The sequence below is a fragment of the Pseudorca crassidens genome, chromosome 5, assembly GCF_039906515.1.
Source record: "Pseudorca crassidens isolate mPseCra1 chromosome 5, mPseCra1.hap1, whole genome shotgun sequence".
NCBI lineage: Eukaryota > Metazoa > Chordata > Mammalia > Artiodactyla > Delphinidae > Pseudorca > Pseudorca crassidens.
Window position 1 is genome coordinate 89551284 of NC_090300.1, and position 20638 is coordinate 89571921.

General features: G+C 38.0%; 1 protein-coding gene across 1 annotated transcript in view; it reads right to left on the reverse strand.

The window, feature by feature from the left end:
- Positions 1-17294, reverse strand: part of GRAMD1C (GRAM domain containing 1C) — an 80015-nt gene extending 62721 nt beyond the window's left edge. Inside the window, exons 1-2 of the mRNA XM_067738865.1 lie at positions 17169-17294; positions 3591-3675 (exon numbers count right to left, since the gene is read on the reverse strand). Of these exons, the coding sequence (XP_067594966.1) occupies positions 3591-3675; positions 17169-17195 (112 nt within the window). The 5' untranslated portion in view covers positions 17196-17294. The remainder of the gene's footprint in view (positions 1-3590; positions 3676-17168) is intronic.
- Positions 17295-20638: the final 3344 nt, after the last annotated feature.

Here is a 20638-nt window from a genome sequence, read left to right on the forward strand (position 1 = left end):
TTGCTGGATCATGGGAAGGCCCTGGGAATCCTAGAAGAGAAGCCAGGAGAGCTAAGGTATGAGGAGTCACTTGGGGGGCTAAAGGCAGTGGCTATTTACCAGTCAGTGTTTCAGTATTTTAACTACTACTACTGTTACTCTGGTGAGCAGTAGCTGAATACGAGAGCTGTACCAATCCAGTCAAATTTACAGTAAAGGCATTGCTAAATGAGAAATATACAAATAAAATATATATGTAAATATATACAATACATAAATATATATTTAAAAATATATAGACAAAAGATAGCCAGGTACAGAGGAGGGAAAACAGTTCTAGGCAAACTGAAGTAAAAAGGCCTGAAAACAAAAGGAAATGACATATCTAAAGAAGGCTGCCTTCAGAAGGCTAGAGACTGAAGGGACCTTGATGAAGGATGAGGGACGAGAGGATATTTAACATATATGAAAGGCCACGTAAGTCAGGCAGTCAAGCTTTATTCTAAGGTCATTGGAATACTATCCATGAAGGGTTTTAATCTGATCAGATTTGCATCTTAGAAAAACCACTATAGCTACAGTATTGAATAGATTGAAAGCACATAAGAATAGGGGAGAGACAAGTTAGAAGGTTACTGTGGTATACATTAATCTTTATTTCCAGATAATATTTATATTATATATATACACATATATATGTATATATATATATTTTGTTTTAGTTGTCTTGGCAACTCAACCTCAACATGCCCAAAATTAAAATACTTGCCTTCCTCCAACATATGTCTTCCTTTGTACCACTTCTGTACCTTGTTAAAACTGTTCATATCACCCTGAATCATAGTGATTTGTTTATATGTGTTTGCTCTCCCACCACACTCCAAGTTCTTCAGAAACAATATGGTGTGTGGCACATACTGAGTACTAATAAATATTTATTGAACTAGCCTATAAAGTATAATATTGTGGATTTGAAATGACAATGAGTTGTTTTTTAAAATAAAAGTTTAAATTAAATTTAAGATTCTCTGTTTCAGAAGACAGTGATCCAATATGTGGTTAAATCGAAGAACTTAAAGCAATTTGTACAGAATGATACCAATTAGATATTTTAATTTGTATAGATATGTGTGTCATTGACATTATTTCCAGATAGTACAATTATAGGTGGTTTTAGATTTCTACTTTGTAAATACCTGTATTTTCCAAATTTTATACAATGAACAAGTTTATTATAGCAGTGAGTGAGGAAAAACACTAAAAATGTAAATTTTTAAAAGCAAATATACATACTGAAAGATATCTACAAAATATTAAGCAAAATTACATATAGGTAGTAGGATCACCAATGATTTTCAATTTTTTCTTTATACATTTCTGTATGGCTTTAATGCTTTATAGTGAGTATATATCACTGTATTATCAGATTAATTTCTTTCAAGAAAGCAGTGATGAGTATAAAGTATTTTATAAAGGTTTCCATGAAAAGTATTTGATTTCAAGTGACAAAACTGGCAAGACACATTTGCAACAACATGTGAAAAATATCTTTTTTTTTTTTTTTTCTGTATGTGGGCCTCTCACTGTTGTGGCCTCTCCCGTTGCGGAGCACAGGCTCCGGATGCGCAGGCTCAATGGCCATGACCGGGGCACGAACCCGTGTCCCCTGCATCGGCAGGCAGACTCTTAACCACTGCGCCACCAGGGAAGCCCTAAAAATATCTAATTTTTTTTAATATCTAACAAGCTATTACAAGAAAAAGACAAATAACTGCTAGAAAAATGGGCAAAGTTTATGAAAAGAAAGGTTCACAGAAAAATACAAACGATTTATAGATGTTCAACCTCCCTCATAATTAAAGAAATGCATATTTAAATACAATTTCTATCTACCAAATTTTGCTAAAGCCAAGTTCCTGAGGTGTGCCACAACAGATACTTACATACACTGTTGATGAGAATGAATATTGGTGTAGCCTTTTTGGAGGATAACTTGGCAACAGTATAAACCTTTTAAATGCTCATTACCTTTTAGTCACAATTCCACTTCAAGGAATTTAACCTACAATACATGTGGCACATACGTGCCAAAACAAATGAACATGAAGGTTCAGTGTAGCATTAGTGGTAATAGCAAAAGACAGGAAGCAATCAAAATGTCCATCAGGAGGGGATTTATTAAACAAATTATGGTACAAAATTCATTCAATTGACTGCTAGGCAGCCATTAAAAGAATGAAGTGGATCCATAAGTAGTGCTAATAGAGCTCTAAACAGGACTGAAAACAGTAAGCACAGTGTGCTCCCATTTAAGTTCTCTTATATTCCTCTTGATATACATACAGAAAATTTCTGGAAATAGACATAAGAAATTGCTAAAAGTGGTTATCACCCAGGAAGAAGGTCAGAGTGGTCTTGGGTGAAACGATCTTTCACTTTTTTACCATACACTCTATTATCGTGAGACTATATTACATTCCAATCTTTTTAAAAATTGTTTTGATTCATTTCTTTGATATTTAAAGAACTAAATCGAACTCTCTAGAAATTCAGTTACATTGAATTGAATATTAACCAACAGCACCAGAAATCTGAGAAATTCCCATGAATAAATGGTTTAAATGAAATATGTACTAAAACTAAAGCCAACTTCAGTATTCTGATGGTAAAGAATCTATATTATACTTATAGCAAAAATAAAGCACTTTTATAAGTTCTATAACTAAATTTTTCCTCTTAAGGCCTATCTCAAAAAAATTCTACCTGAAAGACTATATGAATAATGATAAAGCCCTAAAAGATTTTATAAAATTGCTCTATTATCTGCTAAGGAGCACTTTTTTCTGAGGAACAGTAATATATACTGAACATCAGATTTAAACTTTCCCTACAAAACCATATGAAACAAGCACTAGAAGAAACTGACAAATCATTTCCTCTTAGGTCTATTTTTTAGCGAGTATAATTGACCCTTGAATAACATGGGTTTGAACTGTGTGGGTGGACTTATATGCAAGTTTTTTTTAATAGTAAATACTACAGTACTACAAGATCTGTGGTTGGTCGAATCTATGGATGCAGAACCACAGACACAGAGGGACAGCAGATATGAAGGGCTGACTATAAGTTACACATGGATTTTTGACTGCAGAGTCAGCGCTCCTAACTCCTTCAATGTTCAAGGGTCAATTGTACTTAATACCGCAGAAATCACGCCTCCCTGAATTACAACTTAGTTTTACATTGTCTAATTACAGATGATAAGATGCTGCTTATCTCAAAAAATAGTTTCTGGGGCCTCCCTGGTGGCGCAGTGGTTGAGAGTCCGCCTGCCGGTGCAGGGGACACAGGTTCGTGCCCCGGTCAGGGAGGATCCCACATGCCGCGGAGCGGCTGGGCCCGTGAGCCATGGCCGCTGAGCCTGCGTGTCCGGAGCCTGCGCTCCGCAACGGGAGAGGCCGCAACAGTGAGAGGCCCGCGTACCGCAAAAAAAAAAAAAAAAATCGTTTCTATGTAGCATAAAGGCTTAAATTTTCTACAAATATTGTCACTCATCAGCTCTACTTTGATGTGGTAGTAAAAGGGTTTTTTGTAACTTCCTGGTTTTTTACCTGCTATCAGCTTCTCTGTATCAGGTAGATGTGTGAACTGTCTTTTATACTCCTCATTCCTGTCTTTATAGGCAGAACTTGAAACCTGCAACAATAAAAAAATTAATTTTCTGTTTAATTATGATCATCATTAAATGAACTGAATTGTAGTATCTTAGAAAATAAAATTAAAATGGACTTTAAAATTATACACTTTTTATGCAATATTTTTGTTTGTCTTTATATGAAAAACCACATAAACATTTCAAAAAACACCAAAAGGAAGCAAAGGATGCTTCCAGGATGATGGAGTGAGGACTTTGGCAAATCCTCCCTGCAAAGTCAAATATACAGTTGGGGGAAAAAAAAAAAACAACTGTCAAAAACAATCATCTCAAATGATTGGAAACTGACTAAAGGCATACAATAAATGGAGAAATATTTTCTCAGGAAAATCTACTGAACCTGCGTATGAGCATCAGAAGTCTGTGGCACTCTTTCCTGGGCCTGCTCGCATTACTCTTCCTCCCCAACAAGTTAAGTCAGTACAGTACTTCTACAAAGGTGGAACAGGCCATGAAAACTAGCAGCTCAGAACTTAGCTGATTCAGAGTGGAAAGCAGAAAACCTATCCCAGAAGTGAAAGGAAAAATTCTGAAGCTTTCCAAGTGTGTGGAGGTTGAAGTCCCAGTTAGGACAACAAACAAGCATACTGTCAGATCAGTAGGGGGTGTAACAGAGAGATCTTAGAAGAGAGACAGCCACAGATGAACTTGATAAACTCTCCATGTACTCCTAAATAAACAGGGACTACACGCATGTGTAACAGAGATTGGAGAAATCCCAAACTATCCACACATTCCAGGATGGAGATACAAGAAGTCCCAGTGGAACATTAAAACTGGGACAAACTTGAAAATGATCTGAATTTCGAATGCACTACCCAATCTACACACAGATCTGTCAGCAGCAGGGAAAAGGCTTACTGGCTCTGTCTTTGAGCACAATTTCTCACCAATGATTGGCTTAAAAGTAAAACAACAACAATAAACTGAGCAAAGACATTTGCTTCCACATACCACAGGACAAACATATTTCACAGATTCACTCTAGGCAAGTTACTAAACAGAAATTAGCAATGACAAGCTTTAGCGGTAGAAAGGATGCAATCAGAATCCACAGCTGCTACAATATGTTATCTATATTATCCAATTTTCTTTCTTTGTAATTAATTTTATTTATTTATTTATGACTGTGTTGGGTCTTCGTTGCTGCACGGGCTTTCTCTAGTTGCGGCGAGCAGGGGCTACTCTTCATTGCGGTGTGCGAGCTTCTCATTGCAGTGGCTTCTCTTGGTGTGGAGCATGGGCTCAGGCAAGTGGGCTTCAGTAGTTGTGGCTCGCGGGCCCTAGAGCGCAGGCTCAGTAGTTGTGGCACACGGGCTTAGTTGCTCTGCGGCATGTGGGATCTTCCCAGACCAGGGGTTGAACCGTGTCCCCTGCATCGGCAGGCGATTCTTAACCACTGCACCACCAGGGAAGTCCCTATGTTGTCCAATTTTCAAAAAACTTATGAAACATGAAAAGAAATAGGAAAATGTGACTCATAATAAGAAAAGAGATAAGCAGGCAATAGAGTCTTTCATGGTTCCCAGATATTGCATCTAGCAAAGATATCAAAGCAGTTATTTAAAATATTTTCAAAGAACTAATGACAAGAAAAAGAGGAAGAGGACTCAAATCAATAAAATTAGAAATGAAAAAGGAGAAGTTACAACGGACACCGCAGAAATACAAAGCATCCTAAGAGACTACTACAAGCAACTCTATGCCAATAAAATGGACAACCTGGAAGAAATGGACAAATTCTTAGAAACGTATAACCTTCCAAGACTGAACCCGGAAGAAATGGAAAATATGAACAGACCAATCACAAGTAATGAAATTGAAACTGTGATTTAAAATCTTCCAACAAACAAAAGCCCAGGACCAGATGGCTTCACAGGTGAGTTCTATCAAACATTTAGAGAAGAGCTAACACCCATCCTTCTCAAACTCTTCCAAAAAATTGCAGAGGAAGGAACACTCCCTAACTCATTCTACGAGGCCACAATCACCCTGATACCAACACCAGACAAAGATACTACAAAAAAAGCAAATCACAGACCAATATCACTGATGAATAGAGATGCAAAAATCCTCAACAAAATACTAGCAAACAGAATCCAACAACACATTAAAATGATCATACACCATGATCAAGTGGGATTTATCCCAGAGATGCAAGGATTCTTCAATATACGTGAATCAATCAATGTGATACACCATATTAACAAATTGAAGAATAAAAACCATATGATCATCTCAATAGATGCAGAAAAAGCTTTTGACAAAATTCAACACCCATTTATGATAAAAACTCTTCAGAAAGTGGGCATAGAGGGAACCTACCTCAACATAATGAAGGCCATATACGACAAACCCACAGCAAACATCATTCTCAATGGTGAAAAACTGAAAGCATTTCCTATAAGATCAGGAAAAACACAAGGATGTCCACTCTCGCCACTATTATTCAACATAGTTTTGGAAGTCCTAGCCACGGCAATCAGAGTGGTTAAGACTCGGCACTCTCCCTGCCAGGACCCCGGGTTCCATCCCTGGTCGGGGAACAAAGATCCCACAAGCCGTGCAGTGTGTCTAATATATATATATATTTGTGTGTGTGTGTGTGTGTAGCATATATATATATATATATTTTTTAAAGTATCCGTCCTTGAAGGTCCCAACTTCTTCTTTGTCTAAAATAATTTTCAAAATATAACAATCTTCTCATTCTAAGTAATTCCAACACTTTTGGTGCATATTTATACATGTCAATACAGTAAAATTCAATAAACTAGCATCTTGCAGTCCAAAACTCCTAATGGCTGGCAGCAGCTAGTCAAAAATGACCTGGAGAGTCTCACTGATTAGTACCTATGGCACACACCATAACCTCATAAGCAGATTTTTAAGGCAGTTTTGATAGCAGACTGGAATAAGAGAAAGTGTAAAAGTTAACAGTAAATTAACTTGGTACATTAGTCATAAAAGACTACATTGTACTGTAGTAATCAGCAACTCCCAAATCTCAGTGCTTACAAGAACAGTGGTTTATTTCCCATTTAAACACAAATGAACAGTTGTGGGTTGGCAAAAGGCTTAGCTCCACACTGTCCTAACAGAGGGACATACGCTAATAAAGGCTCCACCATCCAGGGACAGGAAGATGGCAAAGAGTGTACTAACTCTAACGGCTGCCCCCTAGAAATGACACACATCATTTTGTTCACATTTCATTGACCAAAAAAATAGTCACATGGCTACACTTAATTCAGGCACATGGAGAAACAAATATCTATCATGGGCCCAGAAGGAAAAGAAACAAAAATCCTGATGAACAGAATGAATGATTATTTAAGATTACTGAACGGGCTAAATCAAGAATTACCGTACTACTAGAGAGGCAATGAATCTCTTCAGAGAGCCCATTTCTACCCATTCAATGCAGAAGAAAATAGTCATTTAGAGTTCCATGCCAACAAGGCACTCAACTTTTAAAATAGAAATATAATTCACATACCATAAAATTCACCCTTTTACAATATACAGTTCAGTGTGTTTTGGTATAGTCACAAAGCTGTGCCACTATCACCATTATCTAGTTCCAAAAACTTTTATCATTCCCAAAAGAAACCCTATACCAATTAGCAGTCATTCCCCACTTGCCCCTCCACCCAGCCCCTATCAACCACTAATTTACTTTGTCTCTATAGATTTGCTTATTCTGGGAATTTCAAAACAGAACCATGTGATATTGTGGTCTTTGTGTCTGTCTTCTATCACTTAGCATAATGTATTCAAGGTTCGTCCATATTGTAGCATGAAACATTACAACATTTCAGCTTATGGATATTATTCCACTTTGTGAATATATTATACCACATTTTATCTATGTATTCATCAGTTGATGGACATTAGTGTTGCTTCCATTTTTTAGCTATTATGAATACTGCCACTATGAACATGGATGTACAAATTTTTGTGTGAATGTTTCAGTTCTCTTGGGTATATACCCAAGAGTCGAATTGCTGGCTTACATGGTAACTCTATGTTTAACATTTTGAGGAACTGCCGAACTATTTTCCAAATAAGCTGCACCATTTTACATTCCCACAAGCAATGCATGAGGGTTCCTATTTCTCCACATACTCGCCAACACCTAATGTCTGTCTTTTTCATTACAGTCATCCTAGAGGGTGTGAAACGGTATCCGATTGTAGTTTTGTTTTGTTTTTTTTTGCTGTACGTGGGCCTCTCACTGTTGTGGCCTCTCCCGTTGCGGAGCACAGGCTCCGGACAGGCAGGCTCAGCGGCCATGGCTCACGGGCCCAGCCGCTCCGTGGCATGTGGGATCTTCCTGGACCGGGGCACAAACCCGTGTCCCCTGCATCGGCAGGCAGACTCTCAACCACTGCGCCACCAGGGAAGCCCCGATTGTAGTTTTGATTTATGTTTAGATAATGATTGATGTTGAACATCTTTTCCTGTGCTTATTCACCATTTGCATATCTTTGGAGAAATGTCTATTCACATTTTAATTGGGTTATTTGTGTTTTTATTATTCAGCTATGAGTTCTTTATATATTCCAGTATAAGTCCCTTATCAGATATTTGATCTGCAAATATATTCTCAAATTCTGTGAGTTGTCTTTTCATTTTCTTAATGGACTCCTTGAATCACAAAAGTTTATAACTTTGATGAAGTCTAACTTATCTATTTTTTTTTTTTTTTTGCCCCTTGAGCTTTGTATCATATCTAAGAAATTATTGCCTAATCCAAAGGTCATGAAGATTTACACCTATGTTTTTTTCTTAAAGTTTTACAACTTTAATTCTTACATTTAGGTCTATGATCCATTGTGAATTAATTTTGTATTCAGTATGAAATAGGGGGTCCAAATTCATTCCTTTGTATGTGGATATCTAATTGTCCCAGAACGATCTGTTGAAAAGACTATTTCCCTCAATGAATTGTTTTGGCACCCTTGTCAAAAATCAACTGACCATAAATGTGACAGTTTATTTTTAGACTCTATTCTATTCTATTAATCTATGTGTCTAGCCTTATATCAGAGCCACGTTGTCTTGATTACTGTAGCTTTGTAGTAAGTTTTGAAATTAGGATGTTTATATTTTCCAACTTCACTCTTTTTCAAGATTGTCTTGGATATTCTTGGCCCTTGCATTTCCAATTGAACTTCGATTCAGCTTGTAAATTTCCACACCCCCCAAAAAGAAAAAAATCAGTTGGGATCTTGATAGGGATGGCACTGAATTTGTAGATCAATTTAGGGAGTACTGCCATCTCAACAATGTTAAATCTTCCAACCCATGAACAAAAAATATCCTTTTATTTATTTATAGAATTTAAAATTTCTTTCATGAAACTTCATAGTTTCAATGTTCCTGTCTTACACTTCTTTTGTTAAATTTATTCCTAAGTATTTTATTCTTTTGATGCTATTGTAAATGGAATTCTTTTTTAAATTTCATTTTCAAGTCGTTCACTGCAATCTATAGATTTTCAATTAATTTTGGTTTTAGAATCAGGGTAACACTAGCCTCAGTGAATGATTTAGGAAGTGTTCCTTTTTGTTTTGTTTTGTTTTTAAGGGAAGGGATTTTGAAGGATTTGTGTTAATTCTCCTTTAAACAATGTGGTAGAATCTGCCAGTGAAGCCATCTGGTACTGAGCTTCACTCTGTGAAGTTTTCTTGCTTTGGTTTGGTTTGGTTTGGTTTTCTTAGTAATTCAATCTCCTTCCTTGTTATAGCTCTTTTGAGATTTTCTATTTCTTCTTGAGTGAGTTTCAGTAGTTAGTGTTTTTCTAGGAATTTGTCTAGTTCATCTGCGTTCTCTCAGGTGTTATTTCAAATGTATAAGGTTAGCAAAACTTTAAAGACTGATAATATCAAGTGTATTGGAACAAAAACCAAGATAGACTATATGTTCAGCCATATCTCAACAAATTAAGAGAAGTGAAACCATACAGAGTGTGTTTTCTTACCATAATGAAATCAATCTAGAAATCAGTAGCAGGAAGATAGCACAAAAATCCCCAAACACTTGGACACTAAACAATGCACATCTAAATAATCCATGGGCCAAAGAGGAAGTCTTAGGGGAAATAAAAAATACACTGAACTGAATGAAAATAAAAACACAATATATCAACATTTGTGGGACACAACTGAAGCTGAGAAACAAATTTATAGCACTAAATGCACACATTAGGAAAGGGGAAAAGTCTAATAATCTCAGTGTCCAACTCAAAAACTTAGAAGAGGGAGAGGAAAATAAACCCAACATGAGCAAAAAAAAAAAAAAAAGTATATAATAAAGGTAAGAGAAATCAATGAAACAGAAAAACAAAAACAATAGAGTATCGATGAAAAAAGAGATGATTCTTTTAAAATAATCAATGAAACTGGCAAACCTCTAGCAAGACTGACAAAGGAAAAAAAACCTTGAGCAAGAAGATATGAATTACCAATATGAGGAATAAAACAAGGTATACAGCACTACAGACTCCAAAGACATCAAAAGGAAATAAGGCAATACTATAAACAGCTCTACACATATAAATATGACAACTTAGATGAATAGACACAAACTATCACAACTCACTCAATATGAAATAATTTGAATAGATTTACAACCATTAATGAAATTGCATTTATAATTTAAAATCTCCCAAGGAAGAAATCTCTAGGCCCAGATGGCTTCCGTGGAGAATTTTATAAAACTTAAAAAAAATTAACTCTAAGTCTATACAGCCTCTTCTAAAAACCAGAAGAGGAGGGAGCACTTCCCTACTCATTATATTAAGGTAGTATTACCCTGATACCAAAACAAGATAAAGACAGTAAAAAAAAAAAAAGAAAATTACAGAACAATATCCCTCATAAATATAGATGCAAAATCCTCAACAATATACTAGCAACTGCAATAAAGCAATATATGAAAATTATACAACATGACCAACTGGAGTTTATTCCAGGGATCCAAGGCAGGTTCAACATTCACAAATTGACAACGTAATCCACCATACTAACATGTTGAAAAAGAAAAATCACATTACCACATCATTTGAAACAGAAATAAAATTTTACAAAAGTCAATGGCCATTTGTGATTTTATTAATTAATTAGTTTGTTTACGGCTGCGTTGGGTCTTTGTTGCTGCATGCGGGCTGAAACCTGAAGCATATCCAGGATATACAACCAGGTGAAGACAGGGCAAAAAGAATATGAAACTCCTACCTTTAAAACCTATCCTATAATCATTACACACTACAGGTCAAACATTGTTAAACCTCCTTTTAGGTACAGGAACTAATTCTTTAAATCAAAATTATGTAAAGTGGCTGGTTTCTCAGTAACATTGAGAAATACAGTTTCTGTATGATATTAGTCTCTTGCCAATATAAGGCACAACAATGTAAGTGGAATCCATTTCTGTGGTGTAGTTTTCTCCCAGGGAAAGTGAAGCAGATAATTCTACTCCATCACTGCATCACAATGCAGTGGCCACAACACTGCATTCTAGTGGCCAAAAGAGAGCATAATCAGAAATGTCTTTCGGACTCTGGATTAAAACTTAAAATATCTAAAGTCTAGAAGTTAATAAGAAAATATTATAAATAAGAATTGCTATAGACAAAGAAATCTTGCATTTAAGATTAAAATGAAGATATAAGAAGGAAAATATAGTCAGTCACCACTATAGTGGTCCAGTCACCACTCCAGTTATGTAAATTTGGCCCCTGTTTTGTAGCTGACACTATATTATTCTCATCCACAACTGGACTAAGATTTTCCTCTAACTCTTCCTGTAACTCAGCAGCAAAGCTTGAATCCCTTTCATTTATTACCTGGAAACAAGTATCAAACAATTAAACTACTTACTGAGAAATGCCCCATTTTAAAAAGAAAACAGTTAATGTTCAAAATACTCAAATTAATATAAAAAGGACAATATTTAAGCTTTTAGAAAAGAGTAATTAATATGTTTTTGCTTCTATAGTTCATGTTTATACATGCAACATATATTTTCCAACTACTACTATTTATTAGGTAGTTTAGTTGGCACTAGAGTGAACCAGGAGTTCATAGTCAGCTAGAGGAACAATTAAACAGAAAAAAAAAAAAAGTAACGGGAGTTAACCATTCTCTCTTTGGAGAATAATTTGCAATGCCTAGTAGGGTCTAAGATGGGTATACATGTACTATGACCCAGCAATTTAATGTACACGAAGTTAACAATGTTTGTAATACTAAGAAAGTGGAAACAACCTTACTGTCCATTGGTAGGGAAACTGGTAAATTAACTCTGATTTATACAAACATGAAGAAATAAAATAAATGAATCAGATGTCTCAACCAGGCACTGGCCTCAACCTATAGAGTGCTTAGGGGAAAGGTTATACCCTATGCAAGATATTAGCCCATGGGGTGGTCACTCACGAAAAAGCAGTCACTATGGAGTTAAAAAAAAAGGGGCGGGGACGGAGCGGCATCCATCATAAGACCACAAAGCTCACCAGGACTCTTAAACACTGCTGTCTCTACTGCAGTCACCACCTATGCCTCTTTTAACAAAACTGCTGATCCTCAGGGTTACAGGGAAAAGCTCCCACAGCACCCATGTGGCACAGTAAAGGGGTAATTCAAACACAACTTCAGCTTGAGTTTCCTAAACTCTACGAAGTAACCACTGCCATGGGGGAAGCCCCTAACCCTGGTGATACTGATTTGAGGTTCTCTGGAGGAAGAAATTTACAAATATGAAAGGATACACAGGACCCCCTCGACAGGAAGTACATTCACTAACCATCAAAGAGAGAGAGAAAAAAAGAAACAAACAGGGCTGGATACAGGGAGAAGAAACCAACCAAAAACAAAACAAAACAAAAAATTGAAACAGAGGTCCACAATTTGACACAGTTGGAAATCCAAAACGTATTAAAATAATTTATACAACAAAAGGTAAAGATTGGCTTTCATACCTCTACAGCATAGGGTTTTTAAAAAATATATAACCATTCTTTTTATTGAAGTATAGTTAATTTACAATGTTGTGTCGGTTTCAGGTGTACAGCAAAGTGATTCAGTTCTAAATATATATTCTTTTTCAGATTCTTTTCCATTATAGGTTATTACAAGATATTCAACATCAGTAGGTCCTTGTTGTTTATCTGTTTTATATATAGTAGTGTGCATATGTTAATCCCAACCTCCTAATTTACCTCTCCCCCCACACCATCCCCTCTGGTAACCATAAGGTTGTTTTCTATGTCTGTGAATCTCTTTCTGTTTTGTAAATAAGTTCATTTATATCATTTTTTTTAAGAGTCTACATACAAGTGACATCGTATGATTTTTGTCCTTGACTTACTTCACTTAATATGATAATTTCTAGATCCATCCATGTTACTGCAAATGGCATTATTTCATTCTTTTTTATGGCTGAGTAATATTCCATTATATATATATATGTACCACATCTCCTTTACCCATTCATCTGTCAACAGACACTTAGATTGCTTCCATGTCTTGGCTATTGTAAATAGTGCTGCTATGAACATTGGGGTACATGTATCTTTTCTCTGGATATATGCACAGGGGTGGGATTTATAGCATAGGTTTTGAATGAACTTCAACATTTGCTGAAATGCATTGAATGGCATATCTTCATGGCTCTAATCAATACTGGGCTCAAACTACAGTTATACCTAAAGAACTAAAGAACTAAATTTAAACAAGTTACCCTCTATAATCTTAGAGGAATTACTCAACATAAAATAGACAACAAATAGGTATGTCTCACCTTAACTACCAGAACTACTATCTTGCCTAAATTCTCCCTGGTCATAGAACACATTGCCCTAAAATATCCTGTAGTGGCAAAGGATGCTCTGACCCAATGAGTAATCAATTTATATCAAGTCTTTGGGGCTTACAAAACGCTTTTATAAAAGTCGGACCCTATGGACCACCCCTCAACCCCTAGTTAAAATAGCTAACATAGCTCAATGTAAAATAAAACAGGGCCTTCAAAGATTGAGATTTATTATATAAGACCTAATTAGTGAAAGAGTGATTATCCCTATTGCTTCTCCATTTAACAGCCCAATGTGGCCTGGTAAAGATGGAAAAATGAATAGTGCCTCACAGTTGATTACTGTATCCCTGATGCTACGGTCCTACCCGTGAAGGCCCCTCTACCCAATACTACTAAAATTACTGACACCATCCAATCAGAAACTGGTAAATATTTGGATAATTTTGACAAACACGTTCTGTTCGGTGACCTCTCAGTCACAGTTTGCCTTCCCCTCCAGAGGGACATGATATACCTTTACCTGGCTACCCATATGGCATCTCAAAAGCCTTGCCACCACATACAACCTTTATAGGTAACTGTATCCAATTCTCTCCAGGAGCACAGGTATGATGTTACATTGATTACATCCTCCTCTGAGGACATTCTTTTGACGCACCCATTCAGGACGTACAAATACTCATGAAAAGAGGATGGGTCACTGCCCCACACATACTGTAAGGCCTGCTACCTTGTTTACATTCGTGAAAACTATTTGGTAAACCAAGGGCCACTCCACCCCTTACAATGTCAAGGGGCAACATTAAAACAAGTCCAACAAGGAACAATATATATTCAATATCCTGTGATAAACCATAATGGAAAAGAATATGAAAAAGAATGTATATGTCACTTTGCTGTACAGCAGAAATTAACACAACTTTTTAACTCAGCTATACTTGAATAAAATAAATTAGAAAAAACAAAGTCCAACATCTTTTAGGTCCTTTTGGATACTGGAGGTTATATATTACTCATTTACAAATTTTACTTAAGCCTGTTTATGCTGTTACTTGCAGGTCAATCCACCCTTAATAGGTGGATTCCCAAAAAAGATTCTAAAATTTGTCAAAATTATAATAGACACTCCCAACAGTGCTACTTCCTCCCCCATCCCCCCCCACACGAAAAACCCCACAAACACACATATAAACACACAAAGAATCCTTCACTGTAGACACTTTAGCAGCCTCTTTTCATGACTCCTGGAGTCTCTGGACCACCCACAGTGTCCATAGGTTGTCCACTGGCTTCTGATGCAAGAAACTGTCTCCTCACCTCCACACAATATGCCATTTAAACAGCAATGACTGACAGCACACTGGACCCTCCTAGAAGTAGAGGCCCTGAGCCTGTGACCCTCCATACCCAGTTGCCCATTATGCCTTGGGTCCTGGAAGCAACACCTTGCAAGCTCAGCATAGCCACCAAGGTCTCCTTGCTGCAGGATAGAAACAAATCTGGGCCCTCTGGCATATCCCACCTACAGGCAGGCATGGCCCTCCCCTGTTCTCATTCAGATGTCATGGTGCTAGAAGAGGTCACCCCTCTCCCGAACCCCTTGAATACCTGGAGACCAGTTTGGATTCAACTGAGTGAAAGCAATAGGAGTTCAACACTTCTAACTCCCATCTTAAGTCTGATGGACAAACTTGCTGTTCAGTGGACAGCATCAGGACCCCTACACATGCTGGAGCTCACTGGAGACCTACTGCTTTTCATCCCTTAACCAGGATGTCCCTGATGAAGGAAAGGACCCAGAGGGCAGCACAACTGGCTGAACTTCCCACAGTTTTCTTAACACTGAATGCTCTGGCCAACAATCGGCTCCATCTGCACATTTTCACAGACTCTTGGGCCATTGCCTAGGAGTTGTACCATTTGGAGTAAAGAACTCTGGAACTCTCTTGCTTTCAGATACTCGAAATATAAATCATGGTCCACGTGTCTATACATATACTAAAGCCACAATAAAAGGCCTCACCAAGACACTCCTTATCCCCATTAAGAGTTCCAGACATTACTAATAGCGACCAAGGTACTCATTTTATTTCTCAAAATACACATCATTGGGCTCTTGAACAAGGCATTCCATGGAACTTACGTTTTCCTTACTGACTTCAGGCTGCAGCCCTCATACCACAGCCATGATGGCTTAAACAAGTTCAAAATTAAACTCAATGAAAAATGGTACATTTCAGTCATCAGTCAGACACCAACAGTGAATTGTAATCAGTCTCGTTCCATTTTTTTAAGTTTGCCTGCTGACAGCTTTTAGGCCTCACCCCCTCCTTCTTCCTCTCTGTCCCTCAAATGGGCAAGTTGGTAAAAAAAAAAAAAAAAAAAAAGCCTGGGTGCTCTTTCCTTTGGTGTGGGTGGGAGAGTCAAACCAGGCAAGACCCTGTAGGCACACAGGAACCCCTGACCCCACCCCCTAACCACAATAAAAGCCCAGAGACAGCCTCCTTCCCTTGCCCTTTCAAATCATTTTGGATCTTCCTGAGGAGACTGCCCTGCTCTTCCCTCTTCACTATGTACATATATAAGTAATAAGCCTTTAAATAAAAGTAATAAACCTCTTCACGGTGTGTGTGTGGCATCGTCAGTTTCTCTCTCCAAATCAAATGTTGGGTAGGAGTCCATTCTGGCTTTACAGAGTGGCCACAGCACCATCCTAGCTCTCTAAGGTATTAGCGACGCGGTCACTTGCAGTCGCTCAACCTCTCTAAATCTGTTTTCTCCACTCCACAGTCTGGGTAACAGTGCTCTCTAGCCTAGACAATAAGCTCATTGAGAGCAGGGATAACGTCTGTGTTGCTCCCCATTTACCCCAAACACGCAGTGCCAGGGACATAGCTGAATGAGTGACTGCTTCGGTCCATAAATATCTACCTGGCCTATTTCGTAGTAATGTTTTGAGAATCAACTGACATAGCACATTCATTTATTTGTTCATCCAACAATTATTTGAGTGCCTCTGCCCTTTTATAAACTATAAAATGCTCTCGATTAAAAGGGACTGCACTGACTGCAACTCTGAAAGTAAAATACACACACACAACCAAGGTGAAAGCAATGAGGATAGTGTTCAGAAATGCAAGTACTCCTGCAACAAAAGTGGGCTTTCACCCTAGAGATTAATCAGCAAGTTCTTCCATTAATCAAATAAGGTAGTAAACAAATAAAACTAGCTGACACCAAAAACGTAGTTGACTGCACAGTGATTTAAACTATCTATAGTTCTCAGCCCTTTTATCAAGAGCTGAAAGTTAAGGGAATGGCGTGAGACTGGATCGACGTGATCCCAGGTCGGAATCACGACCGTGGGGCCTTAGGCTGGGGCGTCCGGACTAGGACATCTCGGGACCAAATGCCAGCGTTCCACGCCCACAAACAAGCAGATCTTCCCACCACCGCGCAGACGGAAAGACTCCCAGGGAGCACAGGACACCGTTTCCTCGGTAACAACTTGCCAAATTACTCTAAAGAGCACCAAGAAAAGGAAAAAGACGAAATAATTTTCATAATCTGAGAGGGTTCAAACTACCTTCGTGAAGAAAACTGCCGGGTACATCCCCCGCTTGGGAACTCATCCCAGCGCGCTGCCGCTTACCTGGCGGACCATCAGAGCGCCTTCCATCGCGGATCCCTCCGCCGCGGACGTACCGCGCACGCGCGCCCCACCGCGGGGAGGGGGCTGCAGGCGCGCTCCCCGCGGCCCAGCGGCGAGCGCTCCGGGCTCTCGGCCCTGCGCGTCCCTCCCGCCCGCCCTCCGAGGGCCACCTTGGGTCCCGTCGGCGCGTCTTGCGCCCTCTGGCGGCCATTCACGACTCGCCCCCTCCACACACACCCCCACCCCAGTATGTAATGTGAATTTGTTAGCCGGCAGGCCTATCTTTGCTAGGAATCAGGATGAGTCCCTGTCCTTACCTACCTCCCAACCTCAAACTCATGTGCCTACCGTGAAGTGGCTTCTGGGCAAAAAGCCTCCACTTTGCTTCTCATTTATACGTACCCTACTCCAATGTGCAGAAAAAGTGAATTGCATAACAAGGGATGTTCCTTCAAATAAGCAATGGACTTGAGGATATGGGGAGGGGGAAGGGTAAGCTGTGACAGAGAGAGAGGCATGGACATATATACACTACCAAACGTAAGGTAGATAGCTAGTGGGAAGCAGCCGCATAGCACAGGGAGATCAGCTCGGTGCTTTGTGACCACCTGGAGGGGTGGGATAGGGAGGGTGGGAGGGAGGGAGATGCAAGAGGGAAGAGATATGGGAACATATGTATATGTATAACTGATTCACTTTGTTATAAAGCAGAAACTAACACACCATTGGAAAGCAATTATACTCCAATAAAGATGTAAAAAATAAAAAAAATTTTTTTAAATAAGCAATTGAAGTTATTGATAAAAAGCTATTGAATGTTGTTGCAGATGCTAGTTCCAAAAAAGCTATAAAAGACATTTCTAGAACAATTGAGGAATATTGAATATGAAACATTTATTAGAGCTAGTGCTACAAAATAATGAATGACAGATAAATTTATTGATATTCGTTTATGGTTAATTAATACTTTTGGTTATGTTGGAGAATGTCTTTATTATTAGAAAATTCGTGCTCGAGTATTTAGGAGTGAAGTGTCATGATGTCTGCAACTTGATTTCAAATGCTTCAACAAAGATAGATGCCAGAGAATGGATGTGTCCTCCCAAATTCATAGATTGATGCGTAGTCTGCTTCCACCGTGTGAGGACGCAGTGAAGAAGACTGCCTTCTGTGAACGGGACGCCGGCTCCCACCAGACACCAAATCTGCTGTTGTCTTGAGCTTGGGCTCCCCAGACTCCACAACCCTGAGAAATAAATCTTTGTTGTTTAAGCCACACAGTCTGTGGTGTTTTTGTTTTGGCAGTCTGAGTGGACTAAGACAATACATAGAGAGCAAAATAGCAAAATGTTAACAACTATTGCATCTTTGTGGCAGGTATACCAGTGTTCAGTGATTCTTTCTATTTCTGTATGTTTGAAAATAATCATGTGAAGTTGAGGAGGAGGAAAGAGTCAAATCCAGTTCCACAGAAAGTCAGATATTGAGTGTATTTTTAAAATATATAATACATGCTAAAGGACAAATTACCTAATAAGATAATCAAGAAAGGATAGGTTCTTGTCCTAGTCCTGCAAAACTTTGCATAAGCTGTGTTTTCCTTCAATGTTGTGTACAAGAATAGGCTGAAGAAAAAATGACTGTCTATTCTTTGAACCAGAAGCCCCACACTTATTTGGATTGAAAGAGTTTAATAATGCCAGTATTTTTTTTTTTTTTTTTTTTTTTTTTTGCGGTACGCGGGCCTCTCACTGCTGTGGCCTCTCCCGTTGCGGAGCATAGGCTTCGGACGCGCAGGCTCAGCGGCCATGGCTCACGGGCCCAGCCACTCCACGGCATGTGGGATCTTCCCAGACCGGGGCACGAACCCGCGTCCCCTGCATCGGCAGGCAGACTCTCAACCACTGCACCACCAGGGAAGCCCAGTTTAAACTATTTGTAAAGGCTGAAAAAATGAAAATCATCTGATAAAGGAAGATCCTGTGGTTGGGCTGAGCAAATCACTATTCAGGTTTTAGACACAATTTAAAGTGAATGGCATTGGTTTTAAAAATCTGATTTTTAAGAAAAAGAAGAGGAGAATAGCAGTGAATATCAAATTTCTGCAAGGGTAAAAATTACGTTGTAAACAATAGAATATATCATAAGAGAAAAATTAATAATGTCCATTAAAATATAAAATTCCAAAGGTTAAAAAAAAATAACACATTTTTAAAAGACAAAGACTTGGTATCTTTAAATGCATAGAGAATTTATTAAACATTAAGACACAATAACATGGATGAATCTCAAGAACATAATGTTGAGTTAAAGAGGTGAGTCAGAAAAATGCAGTAAGATTCAGTTTATAACATTTCAAAACATGTAAAACCAAACAGTACACTCCAAATACAGTTAAAGGACACAAATATAATAAAACTCTAGAGAAGAAAAAAACCCAATAAGCACAATTTCCCTTTGAGAGGGAAAGAAAGGCGTTAGATTCAGGGAGGTGCATAGGGAACTTCAAACTGGACAGGGGTATAAAGTTGTTGTATAGTCATTCTGGATACCTTACATATATAGATATATAATATATATATTCTTATCATATAATTATTCTATCTACTCAATATTCAATAAAAGTAATTTTAAAAAATAAGACCCTTCATAGATAAAATGAAAAAATGATATGATTAGATGATCCCATTGGCTAGGCAGAACAAATGGCTGGCCGTGAAGTAAAAATTGTCTGGGTTCAAATTTTGGCTCCACCATACATTGGCAGCTCATCTAATCTCTTGTTACCTGTGTCCTCATTTGATACATAGAGATAGCAACAGTATGGTATTAGTCAGCTACCATAACAAAATACCTCAGACTGGGTGTCTTTAAACAACAGAAATGTATTTTTTCACAGTTCTGGAGGCTAGAAGTCCAAGACCAAGGTTCCACCTAGTTTGGTTTCTACTAAGGACTCTCTTCCTGGCTTGCAAATGCCAGCTTCTTGCCATGTCCTCACATGGTGTGCTCTCTGGTGTCTCTTCTTACTAGGGCACTAATCCTGTTGGATCAGGACCCCAACCTTATGACCTCATTTAACCTTAATTACAATACTTCCTGACTCCAAATACAACCAAACTGACAGGCTAGGGTTCAACATATTAATTTAGAGGGGATACAAATATTTAGTCCCTAATAAGCATGAAGTAATAATGGACTCAAATTTGATAATCTATATAAAATAGCACAGCCTCTAGCACAGAGCAAATTTTCAATTAAGGTTTGCTCTTTTTAGTATATAGTAATCAAAGAAATGCACATTTAAAATGACAAACCATTTTTATAATTCAATTGTGTGATAGTATAAATTGGTACTTTATAAGTCCTTTTCTGGGAATCTACACTAAAGAAATAATCCTTTATTCATCAAGATGTTCTCTGCAGGATTTCTTATACTTGTGAAATATTAGAAAAGTAAACATCCAAAA